Consider the following 26101-nt stretch of genomic DNA (forward strand, 5'->3'; position numbering starts at 1 on the left):
ACATCTCTGACATGTTGGAGCCATGTGAACCATCTCAAGCTCCAGTGCCTAGAGTCAAGACCAAACATGGTAAACCTATTTTTCAGTTTTATGCTCCTAAAATTTCGAATAGTCTTCCTGAAGATGTGAGATGGGCCTGGCAATGTTCAAATCCAGCCTGAAAACACTTTTAATTTTGCATATGACAACTGAAAGTATTTTATCTACAGTATTTGATTGAGTTTATTTGTAATTGATTTGGATTGTTTTTACGACGATTGTATTTTCTGATTTTAATTTGAAATATGGTTTTATATTTCTATTTTTGCCTTAATTTTTCATTTCGAATTGCTTTGTATACGAATTGTGCTCTATAGATACACTTGCCTTGCCTTAAACTAAACTAAATACATCTAAATAGAGTTTGAAACATAGTCCGACTCATAAACTTACAATAAACATGTTTTTATTTCGTCAACATATAATTTTGTGGCCGTATTTGATACACCGCGCTGTATACATTCATGCAGTGTTTAGTGACCAGCAAGCTGTCTAACACGCTGCAGACGGCTACATAAATGTAAAGAATGCACAGCACGATGAAAAGAAAAACATTACTACCCTCATTTTAACAAAATCATAATGAGCTTTGGACCAACAATTACAGAGAAATTGTGACTTTTGTGTGAAGTACAGTATGTCAGCTGAGGTTGCTGCCTATATATGTATATACAGTATATACTGTATGTATGTATATGTATGTATGCATATAAGTGTATATACTGTATATGTGTGTGTGTGTGTATGTATGTATATACACTACCAATCAAAAGGTTGGGGTCACATTGAAATGTCCTTATTTTTGAAGGAAAAGCACTGTACTTTTCAATGAAGATAACTTTAAACTAGTCTTAACTTGAAAGAAATACACTCTATACATTGCTAATGTGGTAAATGACTATTCTAGCTGCAAATGTCTGGTTTTTGGTGCAATATCTACCTAGGTGTATAGAGGCCCATTTCCAGCAACTATCACTCCAGTGTTCTAATGGTACAATGTGTTTGCTGATTGGCTCAGAAGGCTAATTGATGATTAGAAAACCCTTGTGCAATCATGTTCACACATCTGAAAACAGTTTAGCTCGTTACAGAAGCTACAAAACTGACCTTCCTTTGAGCAGATTGAGTTTTTGGAGCATCACATTCGTGGGGTCTATTAAACGCTCAAAATGGCCAGAAAAAGATAACTTTCATCTGAAACTCGACAGTCTATTCTTGTTCTTAGAAATTAAGGCTATTCCACAAAATTGTTTGGGTGACCCCAAACTTTTGAACGGTAGTGTATGTATATCTATATACAGTATGTGTGTGTGTGTGTGTATATATATATATATATATATATATATATATATATATATATATATATATATATATATATATATATATATATATATATATATATATATATATATATATATATATATATATATATATATATATATATATATATATGCATCTCAACTTCTAAGTACCTTAGTTAGGAGTACCTCAACTCACAAGTATTTTGAGATACGAGCTGCCTCTACGTTTTTTGTTTATTACTTGAACAAACAACTGCAGTTTTTTGTAGTACATTCCATTGTACTATGAAAACTGTATTCATCCTTGTGGGGAGATTTAAGTAGCAGCAACAGAAAAAAGGACAATAAACAATCGCACAGTTGAATAAGATCCAATAAAAATAGAGTACAGAAACTAATACTGTATATTCAGTATAAAGCAGCTGTTGGTTATGATAATACAGACTACTGACTGTCTATTATTTGTGATTTTTCACATTATTTTATATCTAAACCGTTGTTATTATTTTTTAAAAGCATGTTATATGTTGAAAATGTGGTGTTTTTTTTTTATTAATTTTTTATCGGATGGAGGGTCATGGTCGTGGAACCAATTGAGCTGGTAAGTTGGCGTACCACTGTAAAGCATTTTAGAAATGTTCATGTCAAAATATTTTAAAAAATGTTTTATTAAAAAATATGCAAGCAAGTAATTTACTGGGATCAATCGGGATTAATTGAAACCAAAGCGTGCTTAATCAGGTTTTAAAAATTCATTTGTATTAAAAATATTAACAAAAATAAAATAAAGTCAAATAGAATACTTCTAAAATCACGGATTTACCTAAAAACCTGACATGCATAATGTGAGTTTTCAGTAGGATAATGTGTAGCCAGAGCAAATTAACCTTCTGTTTTGTTCAGGAACAAATAATGTAATTCACTGGTGAAGTCCAAAATCAACAAAAAACAGGATAACATTTGGAACAATGGCAATTTTAGTGTTGCTTTGTCTCTGTGGAGCAGCTGAGCTAGAACAGATCTTCAGCAGTCCTATATGGGGACACGCAACAGAAATACACATTGTTCCAAAGACAAACTGTGACTCTGTCTGGGTATCCTTTTCCATCATTAAGAGGATATTCAGTCACCAGCCAGCTGTTAACATGTGCTCTGATTAAGTCAATTTTAGCATGGTTGCATCAAAGTTCATACTGTGTCATTTCACTGAAGATGTCTTCGTGGGTCTTTCAAACACTTAATGCATCCATAGCTTGTCATTCTTCCTACAATCTCTCTGTCATAATTGTCTATAACAGTATTTTTTTCCTGAAAGGTCTTTGTTAAAGAACCAGTATTTCTTAAGCCATTCTGTAAACAATGTGAATGCCATAGTCATAAAATGACTTTTAGAGTTACAGTATGATGTGACAAAGCAGTGTTTTTCAACCTTTTTTGAGCCAAGGCACATTTTTTTCATTGAAAAAATCCGAAGGCACACCACCAGCAGAAATCATTAAAAAATGATTAAAAACTCGATACTGACAATAAAAAGTCGTCCTCGCATTTGTTGAATATGAATTTAAACCATAACCAACCATGCATCACTATACTTGTCTCAAAGTACTGTCACGACCTGTCACATCACTCCGTGACTTATTTTGAGTTTTTTGGTGTTTTCCTGTTTTCCTGTCTTGCGCTCCTATTTTGGTGGCTTTTCCTGTTTGGTTTCCTGTTGCAGTTTCATGTCTTGCTTTGAGCGCTATTCCCCGCACCTGCTTTGTGTTAGCAATCAAGACTATTTCAGTTGTTGCTATCCTTCCTTGTGTGGACATTGTTGTCATGTTATGTACGGATGTACTTTGTGGACGCCATCTCTGCTCCACACGCTGTAAGTCTTTGCTGTCGTCCAGCATTCTGTTTTTCTTTACTTTGTAGCCAGTTCAGTTGTAGTTTCGTTCTGCATAGCCATCCCTAAGCTTCAATGCATTTTTTTAGGGACACTCACCTTTTGTTTTTTTTTGGTTTAAGCATTAGATACCTTTTTACCTGCACACTGCCTCCCGCTGTCGTCTTCATATTGTGATCACGACAAACCATGTTTCCAACATCTACAAAGCAATTCGCTACCTGCTGCCACCTACTGATATGGAAGAGAATAACATAGTTACTCTGCCGAGCTCTAGACAGCACTGACACTCAACAACGGCACATCATTTGCGGATTATAATTACTGGTTTTCCCCAAAAAATGTTTAACCCAAATAGGTGAAATTACATAATCTCTCACGGCACACCAGACTGTATCTCACGTCACTGCGGCACAGTGGTTGAAAAACACTGCTCTAGAAATTGGGCCAATGGGTTATGGTTGGACAGCAGGGTCAAAATGAAGTTGTGAGCATACTGTGGAACCTGAAGGGTCCAATACAACCCAGTCAACGTGTTCGGATTTGGAATGATTTTTCTGAGTTCCCAAAACGTTCTTAATATATTCATAACTTCTGTAATCCATATGCAGTGATACCTAGGCAAATTAGTTCAATTGGTTCTGTGACAGAGCTTGTAACCTGAAATACTCTCATCTCAAATCTCCGTCCCCTATTGAAATTAATTGCCCCTTAAAAACACCACAATTTCAACACGTAGCTATAACAATACAAACAACTACAGTAGTTTTCTAAAGCAATGTATGATAATAGGGATGTAACGATTAATCTTATATATCAATTTATATTCCTGAGATTCAACTACTTTGATATGTGCTCGACAAGTTGGCCTTCCGGAAGATAGGTATTGATCCAACGTTGTTTTAAAAGGCAATGTATCAGTTGTATTGAAAATAGAAAAAAGAAAACATTTAAGAACGGCAGACTTTATTTGAAGTTGATAACGTCATATCCGTTTTTCTTCTTGGCGGCTTAATTCACTCGATGGTCGAGCAGCTTGAGCGAAGCGTTAAAACAAGTGAGAGTGAGTGTAGAGTTTGAGCAGAAAATGCCAAATTGCTGTTATGTTCTTTGGTGTTCCAATTGTTCAAATAGAGAGATAGGAAAGAGCTTGCATAGAGTCCTGAAAGAAATGGTCCATAAAGGTAATAAAGTCAGGGGGAAAACAAAAGTGCGTCCAAGGAAATGGCTCTTAAAAATATCACTTTCATCATCTTGTGAAATGCAATCCGACCATGCTTGTGTCTGCAGAGATCGCTTTGTAAAATGTTTGTTTGAACATTTGATTTGTTTGAGAAACTTTCTTTGATACAATACAAGTTTATTCTCTACTATGTTGTTTGATAGCAGAATTAAATGTAAGAAAAGGACATAAGATCACATTAGTTGGTGTTCTTTTGTGGTCGCTATGCTTAAATATAACTACGAAGACCTGGATGTGCAAATAAACTAACGTCATGTTAAGTTCCAGTCATAGATATTGTGATTGTTGGTCCAATCCGTCGTATTTTAATTGTCCATTATAATAACAGAAACTAAAAGCTTTGTTGTTGTTGTGCAGGAAAGCCAAGTGCTTTATTCGGCGCGTATTTGGTGATATTTGTTAGCATCAAGAAAATATCCTTAATTGTATTAATAAACTAGATGAATAAATCTCTCGTAGGCTCAACAGCATATACTGAATCTTCATATAGCTAGCAAACATTGCTGAACAACAGGGACATTCATAGCTAAATAATGAGAAAACATATGCACTTCACACCATATCAGACATGAATTGTAGATGACAGACTAATATTGGTAGCAGAAAATGAACTGCAAACAGACATATCCTTTTTTTCTCATTAGCGTCACGTCACAGGTTATGTCAATCAAATACCTTATTTAGTGATGCATGAATATATCCAACTTTGTCTTTTACAGATGAATGCTTAATTTGTGGAATCCTCCAGATGTAAAGACATAATATGCCTCTAATATTTTCTTCTTTAAATAGTGAGTGTCAAATAAAGTGAGGTTTGAGCGAGCAGTAAGGTCTTGGTAATGATAAATGGTTTAAATCATTAAAAAATATATGTTTCTTAAGATTGTATAAATCCACTCCATCCCATTTTAAGTATTTTTTTTTCATGATCACAAAAGCCCAAAAATGCACTGATTCAGGTAAATAAACAGTAGCCTAATGGGAGTCTAGACCATCGCCTGGAACCCAGAAATGCCTGAATGTGCCTATAGGTCACGTGTTTGCAACCCAGCTATACTGCATAAAAAGGTCCAGGGAGCCACTAGGGCGGCGCTAGAGCCGCGGGTTGCTGACCCCCGTCTTAGTGTTATGTTTGACAGTTACAGTCCATTAGTGCCAAGTAGGGCAGTGACACATCAGAGCCATCAGTCGCCGCTCTGGTGAAAGAAACAACTACAACTGGAATATTATGATTTTTCAGTAAATTAAGTCAATTTGAGTGAGTGCTGTTTTATCTTGACCTTGCTGTTATATTTCTTTTTTGCAAACATATGTAGACAATTCAAACGGACTGCCATTAACTGTCATGACTGATCAGACTTTCTATATTGTTTTTTCCTGTATTTAGTGTTTTTTTCTGTTTCAGAACTCCTTCCTCGATTGAGCACACCTGCCCCGATTAGGTGATTAGGAGACTCACCTGCCGGCAGGACTAATTAGAAGGATTTATGTACCAGTGTTGCCCACCTTTCAATGCTGGTGTGTTGTTCTGCATTGCCTGCCTGCCTGTGTGTGCCTTGTATGGCTTGCATGTTATTTCTGCCTTGTGCAAGTTCTCCGGAGGCAACATAGCCGTGGTCTGCTGCTCAGCCACGTTGGTGCGCCCTTGTTTTTGGATCATTAAAGGGGTCATAATATGAAGTATTGTTTTTTCTTAATTTAAAACACTTTCTTGTGGTGTACATCAGTGGTTCTCAAACCTTTTCCCACCAAGTACCACCTCAGAAAACACTTAGCTCTCCAAGTACAACCATAATGACCAACATTAAAATACAGTATATATATATATATATATATATATATATATATATATATATATATATATATATATATATATATATATATATATATATATATATATATGTATGTATTTATATATATACAGTCGTGGTCAAAAGTTTACATACACTTGTGAAGGACATAATTTCATGGCTGTCTTGAGTTTCCAATCATTTCTACATCTTTTTTTGTTTTGTGATAGAGTGATTGGAGCACATACTTCTTTGTCACAAAAAAACATTCATGAATTTTGGTTCTTTTATGAATTTATTATGGGTCTCCTGAAAATGTGACCAAATCTGCTAGGTCAAAAGTATACATACAGCAATGCTAGTATTTGGTTACATGTCCCTTGGCACGTTTCACTGCAATAAGGCGCTTTTTGGTAGCCATCCACAAGCTTCTGGCAAGCTTCTGGTTGAATTTTTGACAACTCCTCTTGACAAAATTGGTGCAGTTCAGCTACATTTGTTGGTTTTCTGACATGGACTTGTTTCTTCAGCATTGTCCACACGTTTAAGTCAGGACTTTGGGAAGGCCATTCTAAAACCTTAATTCTAGCCTGATTTTAGCCTTTCCTTTACCACTTTTGACGTGTGTTTGGGGTCATTGTCCTGTTGGAACACCCAACTGCGCCCGAGACCCAACCTCTGGGCTGATGATATTAGGTTGTACTGAAGAATTTGGATGTAATCTTCCTTTTTCATTGTCCCATTTACTCTCTGTAAAGCATCAGTTCCATTGGCTGCAAAACAGGCCCAGAGCATAATACTACCACCACCATGCTTGACGGTAGGCTTGGTGTTCCTGTGATTAAAGGCCTCACCTTTTCTCCTCCAAACATTTTGCTGGGTATTGTGGCCAAACAGCTCAATTTTTGTTTCATCTGACCACAGAACTTTCTTCCAGAAGGTCTTATCGTTGCCCATGTGATGTCAGATGTGTATATATATATATAGGCCACTGTAACATTACACCCCGTTTGTAAAGTAACATTGTATATATATATATATATATATATATATATATATATATATATATATATATATATATATATATATATATATATATATATATATATATATATATATATATATATATATATGTATGTATATATATATATGTATGTATGTATGTATATATATATATATATATATATATATATATATATATATATATATATATATATATATATATATATATATATATATGTATATATATATATATATATATATATATATATATATATATATATATATATATATATATATATATATATATATATATATATATATAGGCCACTGTAACATTACACCCCGTTTGTAAAGTAACATTGTGTTTGAATATTTAGTTAAATGGTTCTTTGATGAACCACTCATTGGAGCCTGCGTACCAATAGTGGTGCCTGTACTACAGTTTGAGAATCCCTGGTCTACATGACATGTGGTTCTTTCGTCAAAATTTTGCAGATATTATGGTTTACAGACCGTTTTTCAAGCCGTTTTATGCGTGTCTCTTCAGGATGTGCCGTCTTGTGGGCGGTCCTATTTACATGCCTCAATTTGGACCGCATTTTCTCCCCCGCCATCTTTGTTGTAGTTTTTAAGGCTTCCGTATAAAGTCTACTGAAAGTTCGAACTATACACAACTTTGTATTAGAAACGGCAACAGCGAAAGGATGCATGTGAATGTACGAGCCAGTCTGCCCCACAGCAAGAGAATAGACAAAAATAAGGAGCTTATTGACTACAGCATGGGCTACAATGGTGGACTTCCACTAAGCTCTCTTGGTAAAACTTTACCATATATAGAGCTATCGGTTGACGAGATGCGGCAGAAAACGCCACAGGACAGAGCAAACTTAAAACGGCTCGTTTCACAGAAGTATAAAGGAAGGCAAGATTATTTTAAAAATATCTCTGCAATGCCTCCACGGTTTGATTTCAAATGTTGGGACTTACGAGGATCCCTCATACACATAAGCAGGTACACTATATTGCCAAATATATTTGGCTACACATCCAAATGATCAGAATCAGGTGTCCTAATCACTTGGTTCGACCACAGGTGTATAAAAAATCAAGCACTTAGACATGGAGACTGTTTCTACAAACATTTGTAAAAGAATTGGCCGCTCTCAGGAGCTCAGTGATTTCCAGCATGGAACTCTCATAGGATGCCATCTGTGCAACAAATCCAGTCGTGAAATTGCCTCGCTCCTAAATATTCCAAAGTCAACTGTCGGCTTTATTGTAAGAAAATGGAAGGTTTTGGGAACAACAGCAACTCAGCCACGAAGTGGTAGGCCACGTCAACTGACATAGAGAGTGGAGGAGGAATTATGGTGTGGCGTTGTTTTTCAGGAGTTGGGTTTGGCCCCTTAGTTCCAGTAAAAGGAACTTTGAATGCTCCAGGTTACCAAAACATTTTGGCCAATTCCATGCTCCCAACCTTGTGGTAACAGTTTGGAGCGGGCCCCTTTGTCTTCCAACATGACTGTGCATAAAGCAATGTCCATAAAGACATGGATGGCAGAGTCTGGTTTGGATGAACTTGACTGGCCTGCACAGAGTCCTGACCTGAACAACTTTGGAATGAATTAGAACGGAGACTGAGAGCCAGGCCTTCTCGACCAACATCAGTGTGTGACCTCACCAATGCGCTTTTGGAAGAATGGTCGAAAATTCCTATAAACACACTCCGCAACCTTGTGGACAGCCTTCCCAGAAGAGTTGAAGCTGTAATAGCTGCTAAAGGTGGACCGACATTATATTGAACCCTATGGGTTAGGAATGGGATGGCACTTCAAGTTCATATGTGAGTCAAGGCAGGTGGCCAAATACTTTTGGCAATATAGTGTATAAACAGTTGGTTTTGCATAATAGGTCTCATTTTATATATATTTTTTTTTTAATCATGCCCGTTGCTTGCTGTCTCTGTATCTTGGGGTCAAGCCAACAATGCCAGGCCGCACATGTGTCACGGACTGTGGTAAGCATGACTTGTTAGTGGGCAGCGAAGCCAAAAAATAACAAAACATATCTGTCATCACATGTCTTTAAATACACAATTCTAAACAGTGATTGTAGCATTGCCACTAATGCAAACACAACATGAACGGCATCCAGACCATCATTACAGACCAGGGGCCTCATGTATTAAGGCTTGCGTGGATTTCCAACTAAAAATAGATGTACGTTAAAATCCAGAAAACTTTGCACGCGAGAAAAAATCCAAATGTATTAAAGTGGGTGTGCATGCACAGTTCTAAGCACATTACATCGCAATCAACCTGGAATTGAGCCCAGACGGCTGCGTGGCTCGGCACACCCGGACCCCGCCCGGGCCACGCCCCTTTATAAATAGGCAAATCATATTGAAAGTAGCCATGTGCCTGAGCGCTGCACACTATACCCAATCACAAATGCTTCTTTCTCGTGATTCCAGTGAATGACAGAGGGATTGTGAGCCTGTCATTGCCGTGTCTCAGAGAACTGAACACAGGCTAAAATAAAATAAAAAATGGTGTGGTCAAAAAGAAGGTAAAGAAGAAGACCGATGTGTGTGACTAAAACAGACTCGGGGAAATTAGTGCTGCACCCTGTTTGCAATGATACGTAAAACTTTAGAAGAGGTAGGTGACTCTAATTATCCCAATTATAAATATAATTTGTGTAAATAACAACAAAGCGTGTTCATACAGTAGCCTGCTCACAGCCAGATGGTTTGAAATTAGTGTTGTCCCGATACCAATATTTTGGTACCGGTACCAAAATTATTTAGATACTTTTCTAAATAAAACAAAAAATTGCATTATTGGCTTTATTTTAATAAAAACATTAAACATAAGTTTCTTATTGCAAGTTTGTCCTTAAATAAAATTTGAAGAAAATAGGCAGTACTATAATCTTTAACATTACAGCACGATAGTGTTGTCCCAGTACCGGTACCAACATTATTTCAATACTTTTCAGTACTTTTCGATACATTTCCGAATAAAGGGGACCACAAAAAATGGCATTATTGGTTCTATTTTAACAAAAAATCATACAGTGCATTAAACATATGTTTCTTATTGCAAGTTTAGTCCTTAAATAAAATAGTGAACATACTAGACAACTTGTCTTTTAGTAGTACGTAAGCAAACAAAGACTCCTAATTTAGTCTGCTGACATATGTAGTAACATATTGTGTCATTTTCCATTCTATTATTTTGTCGAAATTATTAAGGAAAAGTGGTATAAAATGAATTTAATAATCTACTTGTTCATTTACTGTTAATATCTGCTTACTTTCTCCTTTAACATGTTCTATCTACACTTCTGTAAAAATGTAATAATCACTAATTCTTCTGTTGTTTGATACTTTACATTAGTTTTGGATTATACTGCAAATGTGGGTATCAATCCGATACCAAGTAGTTACAGGATCATATATTGGTCATACTGAAAGTTATCATGTGTCCAGGGACATATTTCCTGAGTTAGTAAACATGATATAACATTTTTTTTTAAACGAAAGAAGATGTTGTGATGCCAAAAAATATTGACGTAATCATAGTAGTATCGACTAGATACGCTACTGTTCAGAGGCGGTATCGTACCGAATATGATTCATTAGTATCGCGGTACTATACTAATACCGGTATACCGTACAACCCTATTTGAATCATTTAAAATGTAAACATGCTAGCACTATCAAAAAGGATACCAAAGACTTTGATCCTCGATTTCTCAATTTACTATTACAACCCAGGAGAGCTTAATGCGGTAGCACCTGCTGCTGTCCACTCGACTGGCCAAGCTGGTGCTGGAGTAACAAGGACACATTGTGACAGCAAACCTGCTCAGTGGCCTTGTGGCTAGAGTGTCATGAGTTCAAACCCCGGCCGAGTCATACCAAAGACTATAAAAATGGGACCCATTGCCTCCCTCAGCATCAAGGGTTGGAATTGGGGGTTAAATCACCAAATGATTACCGAGCGCATCTACCGCTGCTGCTCACTGCTCCCTTCACCTCAAATGCAGAGGACAATTTCACCACACCTAGAGTGTATGTATCGTTGGGACTTTAACTTTAACAATAGGTGGCCAAATGATGGCATAGATAAATTAACAGACGGCTTCGCAAAGCCCGAACGACTACCTCTGTTTGTCGGAAAGTATCCACAGCCTGTAGAAATGTGCGTACGTGAAGCATGAGGTTGGGGTGGAATACCGCACATTTCCACGTCTCAACTTTGCCGTGAAAAAGGGCATACGCCAGGTTGTTATCCCTAAGCAGGCTTAATAAATGAGGGCCCCAGGGTTTGTTTTTTTTGATTGACTGAAACTTTTATTAGTAGATTGTACAGTACAGTACATATTCCGTACAATTGACCACTAAATGGTAACACCCGAATACGTTTTCAACTATTTTATGTCGGGGTCCACGTTAATCAATTCACGGTACTTGGTACATGGTACTAATTCATGGGTTCCAAAGTCTTTTGACCATTCAGGCGTGTATTGAAAATGTTGACAAACTAATCTTGGGGAAAAAGTGAGGTACGATCCTCGCACTAATCTAAGATATGCACAACTCATTTCACATTCGAACACAACACACGACCGTCAACCCGAGCCGTGACCCCAACTTTCCCCATTGAGGAGTTTTTAACGTGTGCCATGCGGGTGACGATGCCAGATAAGCGGTGAGTCATTGTGGCGGCACTGCCGGTGCACACGCCAGTAGAGTTTTCCCAGCTGAGTTAACCGGACATATTCATTCATGTTTCCCCGCCCGTCGTTTTTCTTGGCAGAGTCTATCCACCCTTTTCATCTGCGAGACCAGGGACCGTGCAACCACCGACACAGATGTGACGACAAAAGAAAATTGCATACTATTCATTTCAAATAATGTTTTTAACATGAGGCCTTTTTATTTCTGTTTATGATATAAGTTTAAATTAAATATTTTCATTAACCCCGCCCTCACACGCATACAGTACACACACACACACAGAGAGGGGGGTAGCACTTAGGCGCTGCCTCATACATAGAAAGCCTGTTTTAGGTCTTTCCCCGCGCTGGGCCCGGCTCGGGGATGCAGGCCCCCAGAAGACCGGGAACAAATCAATCTACCAAATAATTCACTGGCTGCGGCATGCCCGGCTGAACTGATGGCTGAGGAAGTGGCAAAATGGATTAAAGATTGAAAGGAAACTGTCACTTTGCGTTACAAAAACCACCGAAACTGGTTTTACGCTTTTGCCGCCGAGAGTTGGGGAAAGTGCTGAGAGCAAATTCGCGAGCGCTTGGCGAGGGAAGTGAAAGCATTAGAAGCAGCCCGGGCCAGCGGGAAGACGGTAACAGGGAAAAGTAACAGAACGAGAGGTATTCCCTTTATTTCGGTCTATTCATGTCCTCTTGAGGCTGCTCTTAACGCAAGCTAATAGGGTTGTACTGGTATACCGGTACTGGTATAGTATCGCGGTACTAATGAATCAAAAACAGTACTATACTCTGTCATGACATTGCTGGTTTTGCGAGCAGAGGAGCATGTTCGGCAGTGCACAATCACAGAGTACTTACAAACAAACTAGGTGCGTAGACAGAAAAGGGAGAATGAATGCATTTTGGTCTAAAAACTAAAGATAAAGGTGAAGTTATAACACTGAAACACCCTCAGGAAGAGGTGCTTTAAGATATGGCTAGATAGTTAGCGGCGAATGTTCATTTGCAGTCGGCAGCGTTTAAGCTACTTCTAAATCACTAATCCTCGCCTCCATGGCGACGAATAAAGTACGTTTCTTACAAGTATCATCCCTGCAGGACGAGGAATAGATAAACATTCCTCACTACACACTGTAGGAGGATACAATAGCTAACCGCTAACAGCAAGCTGGCACCCCGAATGCAAACAAACGCCCTGACCACCTGAGGGCACCACAGACTGTGGATGCTTTAAAAAAAGGCTTAAAAGCCCTTCTTTTTAAAAAAGCCTTTTTTTTAGATACATGCATACTAGTTCTAGCTATTAGGCTGTTCTAGTTTTTATTTTTATTTATTTTTGTTATCTTTTTATTTTATTGTTTTTTAATACACTGTAGCACTTTAAGGTTGTTTGCTCAATGGAAAGTGCTTTTTACAAATAAAATCTATTATTATTATGGGTGGATCTACACCTGACATCCACTGTAATGATACCAAGTATAAAAGCGTATCTAGTCAATACTACTATGATTGCATCAATATTTTTTATCGTCACTATTTTTTTTTTCCTTTTTTAAAAATGTATCTTGTGTTTATAAACTCAGGAAACTACTTGGTATCACATCGATACCTAAATGTGTGGTGTCATCCAAAACTAATGTAAAGTATAAAACAACAGAAGAATAAGTGATTATTACATTTTAACAGAAGTGTAGATAGAACACTCAGCATCAAGGTATGGAATTGGGGGTTAAATAACCAACAAGGATTCCCGGGCGCGGCCACCACTGCTGCTCACTGCTCCCCTCACCTCCCAGGGGGTGATCAAGGGTGATAGGTCAAATGCAGATAATCATTTCGCCACACCTAGCGTGTATGTGTGACAATCATTGGTACTTTAACTTTAACTTTAACATTTTAAAACAGAAAGTATGGATGGAATGGAAGAATGGATTAATAATCCATTTTTACAGCTTGTCCCTCCATAATTTTGACAAAATAGAAAGAGAAATTACACAATTTGTTACTGCATATGTCAGCAGAAAAATTAGGAGTCTTTGTTTGTTTACTTACCTAAAAGACAAATTGTCTAGTATGTTCACTATTTTATTTAAGGACAACATTTTTGTTCGATTGCAATAACAAACATATGTTTAATGTACCCTAAGATTTATTGTTAAAATTAAGCCAATAATGCAATTTTTTGTGGTCCCCTTTATTTAGAAAAGTACCGAAAAGTACCGAAATACATTTTGGTAAACACCAGTGACTACATTGCAAAAAGTCAGTGTTCAAAAACAAGGAAAAAAATACAAAAATTAGGTGTGTTTTACTTGAACTAAGCAAAATTATCTGCCAATAGAACAAGAAAATTTGGCTTGTCAAGACTTTCCAAAACAAGTAAAATTAGCTAACCTCAATGAACCCCAAAATACCTTAAAATACGTATATTCTCACTAATAAAAAGTGCACTTTTCTTGGTAGAAAAAACAAATATGAGACCTTTTTTCTCAGTATGTTGAAAAATATTCTTAAATGAAGTAAATGCTAGTGCCATTATCTTGACATAATGATATGCGCTCGGCATTACATTTCTTGAAACCAGCAAACTTATACTAAAAACTAGTTTATTTTTCTTAAAGGAAAGGCAACAAGGCAACCACTTGTTACTCTCGGGGTCTACGAGCCGCTCATATATATATATATATATATATATATATATATATATATATATATATATATATATATATATATATATATATATATATATATATATCTTTTTTTTTTTTTTTACAGCCCGGACCATTTTTTTTATTGTAATTTTGAAGAATTTACGTGAATGTGCATGAACTATTTCTGTTCAAAATTGATTGAAATGTCAAATGTTTAAATATTAACTGTCAGTTTACTGTATTGTGCCAACTGTACTACTATATGAGTACATATTTTCTATTGTTTCATTGAAAATAAAACTGCAAAGTCCATTTGGCTGTCATCTCTTTCAATTATGAGACACAATTGTGTCAAAGTCATGATTTTTTTTATTTCATGCTTGAAATAAGAAATGATTACTTTGAAAAAGCAGTTTTATACTTGTGAGTGTTGATGACACAGCTTTGCAACAGTTGATATTCTAGTTTCAAGCATGTTTTACTCAATATAGGTCATCAAATCTCAGCAACAAGCTGTAATATCTTATTGAGGTAATTTAGGACCAAAACACTTAAAACAAGTAAAACACTCTAACATAAAATCTGCTTAGTGAGAAGAATTATCTTATCAGACAGAAAATAAGCAAATATCACCCTTATTTGAGATATTTAATCTTACTTAGATTTAATTTTTTGCAGTGTTTGGGGTCATGCATGTTATGATATCCATCAAGAGAATGATCCGTGGCTGAGGATGTGTTGCAAAATGACACGCATGCTTTCACCTGAGGCACAGGTAAAAAAACGGATCGGTGATGTCAGTTGGGCTATGGGTGAGTCAAAGCCAAGGATACCTGTTTCCAGCACATAAACCTGGGCTTCGTAGTTAGCAGGAACCCCACCTAGACTGAAGCCAATCTAAAAAAAAAATCTTGAGTCAGGATTGTAAATCTTTTTTACAGTACTGCACTTTTGTGGTAGCTGCACGCGATACCGGTTGTGGCTTGTTAACTTGAGTCACTTTATAGCCTCCGTGGAAAAGACCAAATCAACATGGTTGAAAATGAAAAACCCTCACATTCAAAGGCTGCTGTTTACGTGAGCGGTTTGGAGTCTCTGCACCTGAGGCGAGGCAGGGATGTCTAACAACAAACTAATAATGACTAACGGCCTTTAAATGATGAGGGAAAGTATGATTAAAGATGAGCCAACATATTATGTTGGGCTACAGGGGGTTTGCGGCATTGATTAAAAAAAAAAGAACGAAAAAAACCAAACTTGTTTGTGTAGTTTAACCTTCACCTTTTTTTGGTTATTGGAAATTACACCATACCTTTTTTTAAGAAGTGTGTGTGCTTATGTAAACTTCAAATGAGATAATTTGAAGTTAGTTTCTACATTAATTTAGTTGTAAGTAGAGATGTCCGATAATGACTTTTTTGCCGATATCCGATATTGTCCAACTCTTAATATTACAGATTCCGATATCAACCGATACCGATATATACAGTCGTGGAATTAACACATTATTATGCCTAATTTTGTTGTGATGCCCCGCTGGATGCATTAAACAATGTAACAAGGTTTTCCAAAATAAATCAACTCAAGTTATGGAAAAAAAATGCCAACATGGCACTGCCATATTTATTATTGAAGTCACAAAGTGCATTATTTTTTTTAACATGCCTCAAAACAGCGGCTTGGAATTTGGGACATGCTCTCCCTGAGAGAGCATGAGGAGGTTGAGGTGGGCGGGGTTACGGGGACGGGGTTGAGGCATGGGGGGGAGGGGTTAGCGGGGGATGTATATTGTAGCGTCCCAGAAGAGTTAGTGCTGCAAGGGGTTCTGGGTATTAGTTTTGTTGTGGTGTGTTACGGTGCGGATGTTCTCCCGAAATGTGTTTGTCATTCTTGTTTGGTGTGGGTTCACAGTGTGGCGCATATTTGTAACATTATTAAAGTTGTTTATACGGCTACCCTCAGTGTGACCTGTATGGCTGTTGACCAAGTATGCTTGCATTCACTTGTGTGTGGGAAAAGCCGTAGATATTATGTGATTGGGCCTGCACGCAAAGGCAGTGCCTTTAAGGTTTATTGCCGCTCTGTACTTCTCCCTACGTCCGTTTTAAAAAAACATAAATTGTACCCGACACCGATAATTTCCGATATCACATTTCAAAGCATTTATCAGCCGATAATATCGTCAGTCCGATATTATCGGACATCTCTAGTTGGAAGTCATACAAACATGTACATAATACAGAAAGAAAGGGGATTCCTATGGCCCCATTCGGCGCCGTTTACCAAACACATGAAACCTGACGAATTGGGTAGTTGCACTATCCACTTTAGCCCACAGATGGCAGTAAAGTGTTGAACATCTTAAAATGTGTTTTGTGGATCTTCCAACTTTGCTATGTAGATTGGTGCTTTTCATCATTTTTAGTAGACATTACAAAATAAATAAAACCCCGAACCCCTCTCTTCCACTCATGCGAGATCCACCCAGGAATGGGGCGATATGAATCCCTTCCCTACTGTATATTAGGTTTTAACTGCTTTTTTTTTTTACTTTGAGCATCTGTTTGCAGGCACAACCCCCTGCATCGACGATGTAAAAAAAGTTTGCTATAAATTTGCACTGTAAAAATGTACCAGGATGTCACAGCACTTAACAGTATTTTTTTTTTTCGACAGTAAAATCTACATTTATTGTAAGATTACAACAAATGCTGTAAACCGTACAATATCTTTATATTTTACAGCAATTAGCTGTTGTTTCACAGTGAAAAACTGTAATTATATACCTTTTTTTTAAATATCGCAACAATCCATTGCACACTCTTGTACAGTAAATGTTGGGTACAATTGTGAAATTAGAGCTTTTAGTTGTAGCTTTATCACAATTAACCGTTAAATCAGAACTCTGCAGATACGGTAAATGACTGTTAAGATAGTTCCCAGTAAATTACTGTGCATGTTACTGTAACAGTAATGCAACTATTAGCCAGTAATTTGCTGTGGATTTACAATGAAATAGTTAACGGTGTGCCTTCTTTAAGGGGGTTATGTAACCGTTGCCATTGGTTTGTCTGTCATTTAGCAAAAGTACTCAAAAGTTATGGGCTGATTTTCATAAAACTATTAGTTAATGTCAAATTGTATAAGGACAATCAATGTTGGGCCTGGTCTCGACTATTTCTACTATGTTAATTTACGTTTCTGTGTGTGTATGCTTGCTGCACCGCCTCCACACAAAGACAAGTACAGTGGATGACTGACAAAAGGAGGTTCATTTGTGTCTTTAATTACAAAAGCATTTGATTTTTTGATTTTTATTCAGTGTGTAAAAATGTGTAAAAAAATAAAATAAAATCAGTGCAGGATTAGTTAGGGCAGGAATATTTGTTTCTTTAGAATTTAAGACTTTTTTCCGGTAATTTTTACAAATCAAGCAATCAATCCTATCTCAGAAACAGCCAATGAGGTGTCAAGCTTGAAGTCACGTGACAGAGGTCTTTACAAAGAGGCATGTCATGTAATCTGCGGTATGTGCTTGGATCCTTTATTATTAACACTTAGAACATGGATGAATGGATGGATTAAACCGTGGAGGATGCTGTACATTAGTTTAAAAAATCCCAAGATTTTTTTTTAAAAGTAAAAAAGCTGAGTGTCTGCGTGTGCGTGTGTACAAGCCGGAGAGTTAACAGCTGACAGTTTGACACTAACTGTCACAAAATCTATCAACTCCATTGAATACAATTCATTAAATGTTTCACTTATTCTGCTCGCTGATCTGTTCAATATATATGGGGCGGTATAGCTCCGTTGGTAGAGCAGCCGTGCCAGCAACTTGAGGGTTGCAGGTTCGATCCCCGCTTCCGCCATCCTAGTCACTGCAGTTGTGTCCTCGGGCAAGACACTTTACCCACCTGCTCCCAGTGCCACCCACACTGCTTTAAATGTAACTTAGATATTGGGTTTCACAATGTAAAGCGCTTTGAGTCACTTGAGAAAAAGCGCTATATAAATGTAATTCACTTCAATAAAGCAATTGTTGATGATCACCTCCTCATCCTTTTTATATATATGTACAGTATGTACAGTATGTGTATGTATTTACAGTATGTATATGTATGTATATATGTATATGTACAGTATGCATATGTATATGTATGTATATATATATGTATATGTGTATATATATATATATATATATATATGAATATATATGTATGTATATTTATATATATATATATATATATATATATATATATATATATATATATATATATATATATATATATATATATATATATATATATATATATATATATATATATATATGTATGTGTGGGGAAAAAAATCACACGACTATTTCATCTCTACAGGCCTGTTTCATGAGGTGTTTTCCTCAATCCTCAGGAGATCTCCTGAGGATTGAGGAAAATATATGTATATATATGTATATGTGTATATATATGTATGTGTGTGTGTATATATATATATATATATATATATATATATATATATATATATATATATATACCGATAAATAAGGTTGTTATATATACACTACCGTTCAAAAGTTTGGGGTCACATTGAAATGTCCTTATTTTTGAAGGAAAAGCACTGTACTTTTCAATGAAGATAACTTTAAACTAGTCTTAACTTTAAAGAAATACACTCTATACATTGCTAATGTGGTAAATGACTATTCTAGCTGCAAATGTCTGGTTTTTGGTGCAATATCTACATAGGTGTATAGAGGCCCATTTCCAGCAACTATCACTCCAGTGTTCTAATGGTACAATGTGTTTGCTCATTGGCTCAGAAGGCTAATTGATGATTAGAAAATCCTTGTGCAATCATGTTCACACATCTGAAAACAGTTTAGCTCGTTACAGAAGCTACAGAACTGACCTATCTTGAGCAGATTGAGTTCATGGAGCATCACATTTGTGGGGTCAATTAAACGCTCAAAATGGCCAGAAAAAGATAACTTTCATCTGAAACTCGACAGTCTATTGTTGTTCTTAGAAATGAAGGCTATTCCACAAAATTGTTTGGGTGACCCCAAACTTTTGAACGGTAGTATATATATATATATATATATATATATATATATATATATATATATATATATATATATATATATATATATATATATATATATATATATATATATATATATATATATATATATATATATATATATATAATACACTGGAGGCAGCATGTCTGCGATGTGGATGTATTTTAATATATCAGAGATATACAGCTATCTACAAAATGTGCAAATCTTGCTTTGGGCCACACAAAACCTAGGACACGATGTAGCCAGACTGCAAAACCCCGAAAACAGACATCCAAAACTGCATGCAAGCTCACGTCAAAATGATTGAACCTTATGATTCGATGCTTTGAAATGATTTACCACGAGTATCCAACATTGTAGCAACGTTAAGTCAGAAAAGACTAAATTATACATAAGTGTCCTTTAATGTAAATAATTACAACTAATTGTGTTGTATTTACTTCAGTCCAATGACAAATTGATATTCTATTCTTTATCATCATCACATTGTAGTGTAATTTTTATTACTGTAGATGTTGGTTTGAATACAATTAGGTAGCAATTGGTACTCACTTTTAGATAAAAATTCTTAATAAAGCGCTGTTTTCTTTTTAAAGTGGTAAAAAGGGCAGCCACTTCCACTCAATGTATCACACACACAACAAGCACTGCTCATCAATCCTGTTGCTCCAAAGAACCAGATGCCCTCTCCAGTCAGTCACTTGGGTTCCATTTATGTGAAGATCTTCTTTCATCCTTTTGTAGCTAACTTGTAAAGCTCTGAAAACTTCAAACAGAGTCGGAGGAAACTGATCTGCACCAAGTTTGGTAATCTGCAGGTGACTAACTTTTGAAGTCCACTCATCTTTTGTCCAAACCACTGAGAAGACAGTGGTGGCTGGGTGTTTCAAAAAATAGGCAGAAATCACTGGAGGTAACCATGTGCATGATTCTGTCCAAAATAAGAGAAAACATGATCCCTTTTGTCTGTGGAGAGTTAGATTACCCTAACATACTGAATGTTCCTTCACGCGTATCATTGTTGCAGCTTATCTGTTCTATGAACTTGTCATTTTGAGGTATTCCATCAATGTGAGGTTGATTGTGAAACCACAACCTGTTTGAACTTCAAACCTTTGATGCCTGCATACTTTTTTTCACAATGTTTCTTGTGCGTTTAATTTCACGAGCATGTCTGTTAGATGTAACCTTTCATGCAAAATGATGCTTCGGACTACCTGTGAATATTGGAAGCAATGCAACCCAACAAGCGTTCCGTGTCTCAGGAATATTTTGATCTTGCATCAAGTCTGACCTCTTTTGAAGACGATGCTGTCATAAGGTATTTTGTTCCTCGTCTCCAGGCTGGAACAGTTCCACCGGTGCCCTCTGAACTGGTGCTGACACTCGTGGATAGCAATCTGGATTCCCTGGATGGCTGAAGCCGTCACGTCAGGGTTGCGCATGCACACCTCCAGCTGGCGCCGAGTCAAGCCTGGCAGCGTCAGGCACACCGTGTTGGCGTTCAGAATCGGGTCGATGTTGGGGAGCTTCAGGCCTAAGATTTCATTGGCGTCTGCCCTGCACAGAAAACACACGTTCAACTCCATTCCGAAAACCGTCACCAAAAAATACATTATTGGAGATCCAACTTTTACTAAACAAAGAACGTATTTGATCATTTCATTGGGCAAGAAACCTTATTTGGTTACATGTATAGACTGCCACTTAATCAAGAAAAGATATCATGACATTATTTAATAAGATACACTGAACAATGAAACACAATGAAATACAATGAAATATCGGGTTGAACAATGGCCTTTGGGGTTCACGTCAGTGTTGGTTAAAAAGTTAAAAGTTAAAGGCCTACTGAAAGCCACTACTACCGACCACGCAGTCTGATAGTTTATATATCAATGATGAAATCTTAACATTGCAACACATGCCAATACGGCCGGGTTAACTTATAAAGTGCAATTTTAAATTTCCCGCTAAACTTCCAGTTGAAAACTCCTTTGGATGATGACGTATGCGCGTGACGTAGCCAGTGAAACAGAGGTATGGCTCCCCATTGAAGTCAATACGAAATAGCTCTGTTTTCATCTCATTATTCCACAGTATTCTGGACATCTGTGTTGGTGAATCTGTTGCAATTTGTTCATTGCATTATGGAGAAAGAAGCTGAGCAAGCAAAGAAGAAAGTTGTCGGTGCGAAGCGGAGTATTTTGCGAGGGAAGTCAGCAACACAACACAGCCGGTGTTTCATTGTTTACATTCCCGAAAGATGCAGTCAAGATCGAAGAACTCTGACAACAGAGACTCTTACCAGGAGGACTTTGACTTGGATACACAGACGCAGACGCGATACCGTGAGTACGCAGCTGCGCTTCCAAACATTTGATCGCTTGCCCGTACATGCGTGTCACGTACGTAACTTTTGTTAAATATATAAGCTTTATGAACCTTGGGTTAGGTGAACGGTCCTTTGGGCTGAGTGAGTGTGTGTGTTGTACAGGTGTTTGAATTGTATTTGCGGGTTATATGGACGGGATCCCGTCCATATAACCCGCTCGAGCTATAACTAGCTCGAGCTAGGAGCTAGGAGCTAGCATAATAAACACCTAGGTGTTTGTTATGCGGGATTAATTTGTGGCATATTAAATATAAGCCTGGTTGTGTTGTGGCTAATCGAGTATATATATGTCTTGTGTTTATTTACTGTTGTAGTCATTCCCAGCTGAATATCAGGTCCCACCCGCCTCTCACAGCATCTTCCCTATCTGAATCGCTTCCACTCCCCACTAGTCCTTCACTTGCACTTTCCTCATCCACAAATCTTTCATCCTCGCTCAAATTAATGGGGAAATCGTCGCTTTCTCGGTCCGAATCGCTCTCACTTCTGGCGGCCATCATTGTAAACAATAGGGAACTTTGCGGAAATGTTCAATTGACTATGTCACGCTACTTCCGGTAGGGGCAAGCCTTTTTTTATCAGATACCAAAAGTTGCGATCTTTATCGTCGTTGTTCTATACTAAATCCTTTCAGCAAAAATATGGCAATATCGCAAAATAATCAAGTATGACACATAGAATAGATCTGCTATCCCCGTTTAAATAAAAAACATTTCATTTCAGTAGGCCTTTAAAGTACCAATGATTGTCACACACACACTAGGTGTGGTGAGCTTATCCTCTGCATTTGACCCATCTCCCTCACCCCCTGGTAGGTGAGGGGAGCCGTGAGCAGCAGCGGTGGCCGTGCCCGGGAATCATTTTGGAGATTTAACCCCCAATTCCAACCCTTGATGCTGAGTGCCAAGCAGGGAGGTAATGGGTCCCATTTTTATAGTCTTTGGTATGACTCGGCCGGGGTTTGAATTCACGACATACCGATCTCAGGGCGGACACTCTAACCACTAGGCTGCACTGAGCAGTACATCAGGGATACTCAACTAAATTTTTGGGGAACACATTTCCAGGATCTAAGGACCGGGGACCGAACCTGTTCCTTCACTATAAGCCTTATTTCATATATTCCGGAGAACCAGTGTCCTCTACAGTGGACAGTTTTTCCAAGATGGTACCACTGTAGTGGCTGCTGGTGGAAGTAGCTCTGTGCGCTTGTGTCATCCTGTTGTGTTCATGGTGTTTCCCTCTTGTTTCCGTGTGTTTTTATTTTATTTTTTAAATTTTTTGCCTTTTGGTTTGGGACCCTTTGGGGCTGTGCGACAAGGGGTGGCACTTTTGTGACCTCTGCAGTGTTTTTTTGTGGGCTTCTGGATCTGCCTCCCAGGAGCATTTTGACCGTGGGGACCAGCTGCTTGGTCTCTGCCACACCGGAGTCCGTTTGGAGAGACTGGAGGAGAGGAGATGCGGATGAAGAGACAGGGCTGCGGAGCTGGCGCTGGGCGCCGGGACGGACTGGCTTCAAGGTGTCTTGGCTGAATGAACGTGTATCGGACGCCTAGGTCTCCTTGGATGCATCCTCGCTCATCCATACGGACTGGACACTGGCCGTGAGTTGGTGGGCGGCCGAGGGTGGAGTCGGCTCTCTTGGTTGCTTTGTTGGGTCTGCTCCTGTCTCCCCCCACCCTAGCAGATGATGGAGTGGAACACCACAGAATCCACCACAGTGTGTGTGGTGTTGAAATTATGTTTTTGTTTCGTTGCTTGTCTATGCATAATGCAATCCTGTGTCCGCAATGTGTATTATTGGTTGATTATTATTTAATTTGTTGTTGTTGTTTTACTTTTGTGGCTGTGTAGAAGTGGCACTGCTGGAGTGGCAGCTGGTTGCATCAGCTCTGCTCTTTTAATGTCTTTCATGTCCATTGTGTTCGTTGATGTTTCCCTCTTACAAACATGTTGGTGTGCTATGGCTATGAGGTTTGTTTTTTTCCCCCTTGGCCTCAGTCTGTGCCCCCTCTCCAGGGGCCCAGGCTTAGCCCAGGTTTTTCTCACTACTTCTGATTCTGATTCTGATTCTGAATTGATTTTGGTCTATTTATTTTGTTGAGTTACAGGGGCACTCCGTTGTTTTTAAAATTCATCTGCAAAAAAATGTCAATGGGCTTCCATCACTATGACAGCAGTCTAGAGTTTTTAAGAATCTGTTACACAAATGAGAGTCAAGTTTATTGAACTGAACTCTTAGTTCACCAGTTGAATATCCCAAATGATGAAAAAGAGGACCTAAAATAGAACTTTGAGGTACGCCTACTAAGATACGTAACTAAAGAAGTTGAACAAATGAATACTGACTGCATCTGAACTTAGCACGCTACAGCGACACCTTGGTTACACAAATCACATTACGAAAAAACATATGTAAATGCCAAAAAGAAGAGGACTTAAAGGGATGCATTCATGCATTACATACTATACATTACCTTTTGCACTATATTAATGTATATTATTATGTGTTGTCAACTTTGTACTTTTTTATATCATTGCCTGAAATAAATAAATACTGAAAAAAAATATGAATGACTTAAAGGGGTGCCTTAAGGAATGCCGCAGTTATGTACATCACAAGTTTGGACCCCAGTGTTCAAAGTTTGATAGCAAGGTTGTTTACAGTGGTCAAAGTTCCTCGACGCAACAGGAGCACTCTGGCGTTGTTAGGAAATTTGCTGCAAAAAATGTTTGTCTTCCAAGTTTTGAACTGACCTCCTTTGGCCCCCAGGCCGCCAGTTGAATACCCCTGCTGTACATGTGTTGCCCATGTTTGCGTATTCCTGCTTCCTCTCACATCCACAGGTCGTGCATTTTCAGGCTAATGAGGGACTTATTGTGCTTGAATGTTTATATGTGCCCTGTGATTGACAGGCAACCACTCCAAGGTGTACGCCGCCTCTCGCCCGAAATCAGTTGGGATTTTCCTGAACGAAGACCAGCAGTATAGAAAATAATTGATCGAATAACATTATCATATTGCAGCAAATTAGGGCTGGGCGAGTTTGTAAGATATATCGACATATATTTTTTAAACAAGATACGAATGAAGAAAATATCGTAATATCGATATTATTTATTTCACTTTAAAATGACCAAACGCCGCTTATTTGATATGTTCCTTGTTCTGAATTGATTAACGTGGACCCCGACTTAAACAAGTTGAAAAACGTATTTGGGTGTTACCATTTAGTGGTCAATTGTACGGAATATGTACTGTACTGTGCAATCTACTAATACAAGTTTCTATCAATCAATCAATGTATGCGTCTGGATAAAACATGAATTCCAGTTGTTTACCATGTAAGCCCAAATCCAAACTAATAAAAGTTTTAATCAGTCAATCAAAACACCCTCTCATGGGCTACTAAACCCCTCCCGTCCTCCTTCAAGGACGTGCTTGCACGTATAAGAACATCCATGATTGGTTGGTTGTTTACTATGATGAGTCACGATTGGTTGAGATTAGGCCAATCAGAGGCAAGATAGGGCGGGTCATCGAACCAGGAAGGGAAATCACAACAGACATCCCAATTGACGATGAGAGAGTCGTAGAAGAAAAGAGGAAACTATGTATTAAAAAAACTAGTGGAAGATGGCAGAGGGGTTCTCTTTTTTCGATTTTTCTTTTTGCGTTGTTGACCACGTCCAAGAAACCCTCAATGCGTCTACTTGGCCACATACCATGAATTGATTAACGTGGACCCCGACTTAAACAAGCTGAAAAACTTATTCGGGTGTTACCATTTAGTGGTCAATTGTACGGAATATGTACTGTACTGTGCAATCTACTAATACAAGTTTCTATCAATCAATCAATGTATGCGTCTGGATAAAACATGAATTCCAGTTGTTTACCATGTAAGCCCAAATCCAAACTGTTCTCCAGTTGCCAAGCCGGGCATATTTCGCACGAGAAATATTGCCAAA

General features: G+C 37.8%; 1 protein-coding gene across 1 annotated transcript in view; it reads right to left on the minus strand.

The window, feature by feature from the left end:
- LOC133663796 (protein Wnt-10a-like) overlaps positions 1-26101 on the minus strand; it is a 94025-nt gene that overhangs the window by 63555 nt on the left and 4369 nt on the right. Inside the window, exon 2 of the mRNA XM_062068498.1 lies at positions 21029-21294. Coding sequence (XP_061924482.1) covers positions 21029-21294 — 266 coding nt within the window. The remainder of the gene's footprint in view (positions 1-21028; positions 21295-26101) is intronic.

This window comes from Entelurus aequoreus, linkage group LG13 (assembly GCF_033978785.1).
Source record: "Entelurus aequoreus isolate RoL-2023_Sb linkage group LG13, RoL_Eaeq_v1.1, whole genome shotgun sequence".
NCBI lineage: Eukaryota > Metazoa > Chordata > Actinopteri > Syngnathiformes > Syngnathidae > Entelurus > Entelurus aequoreus.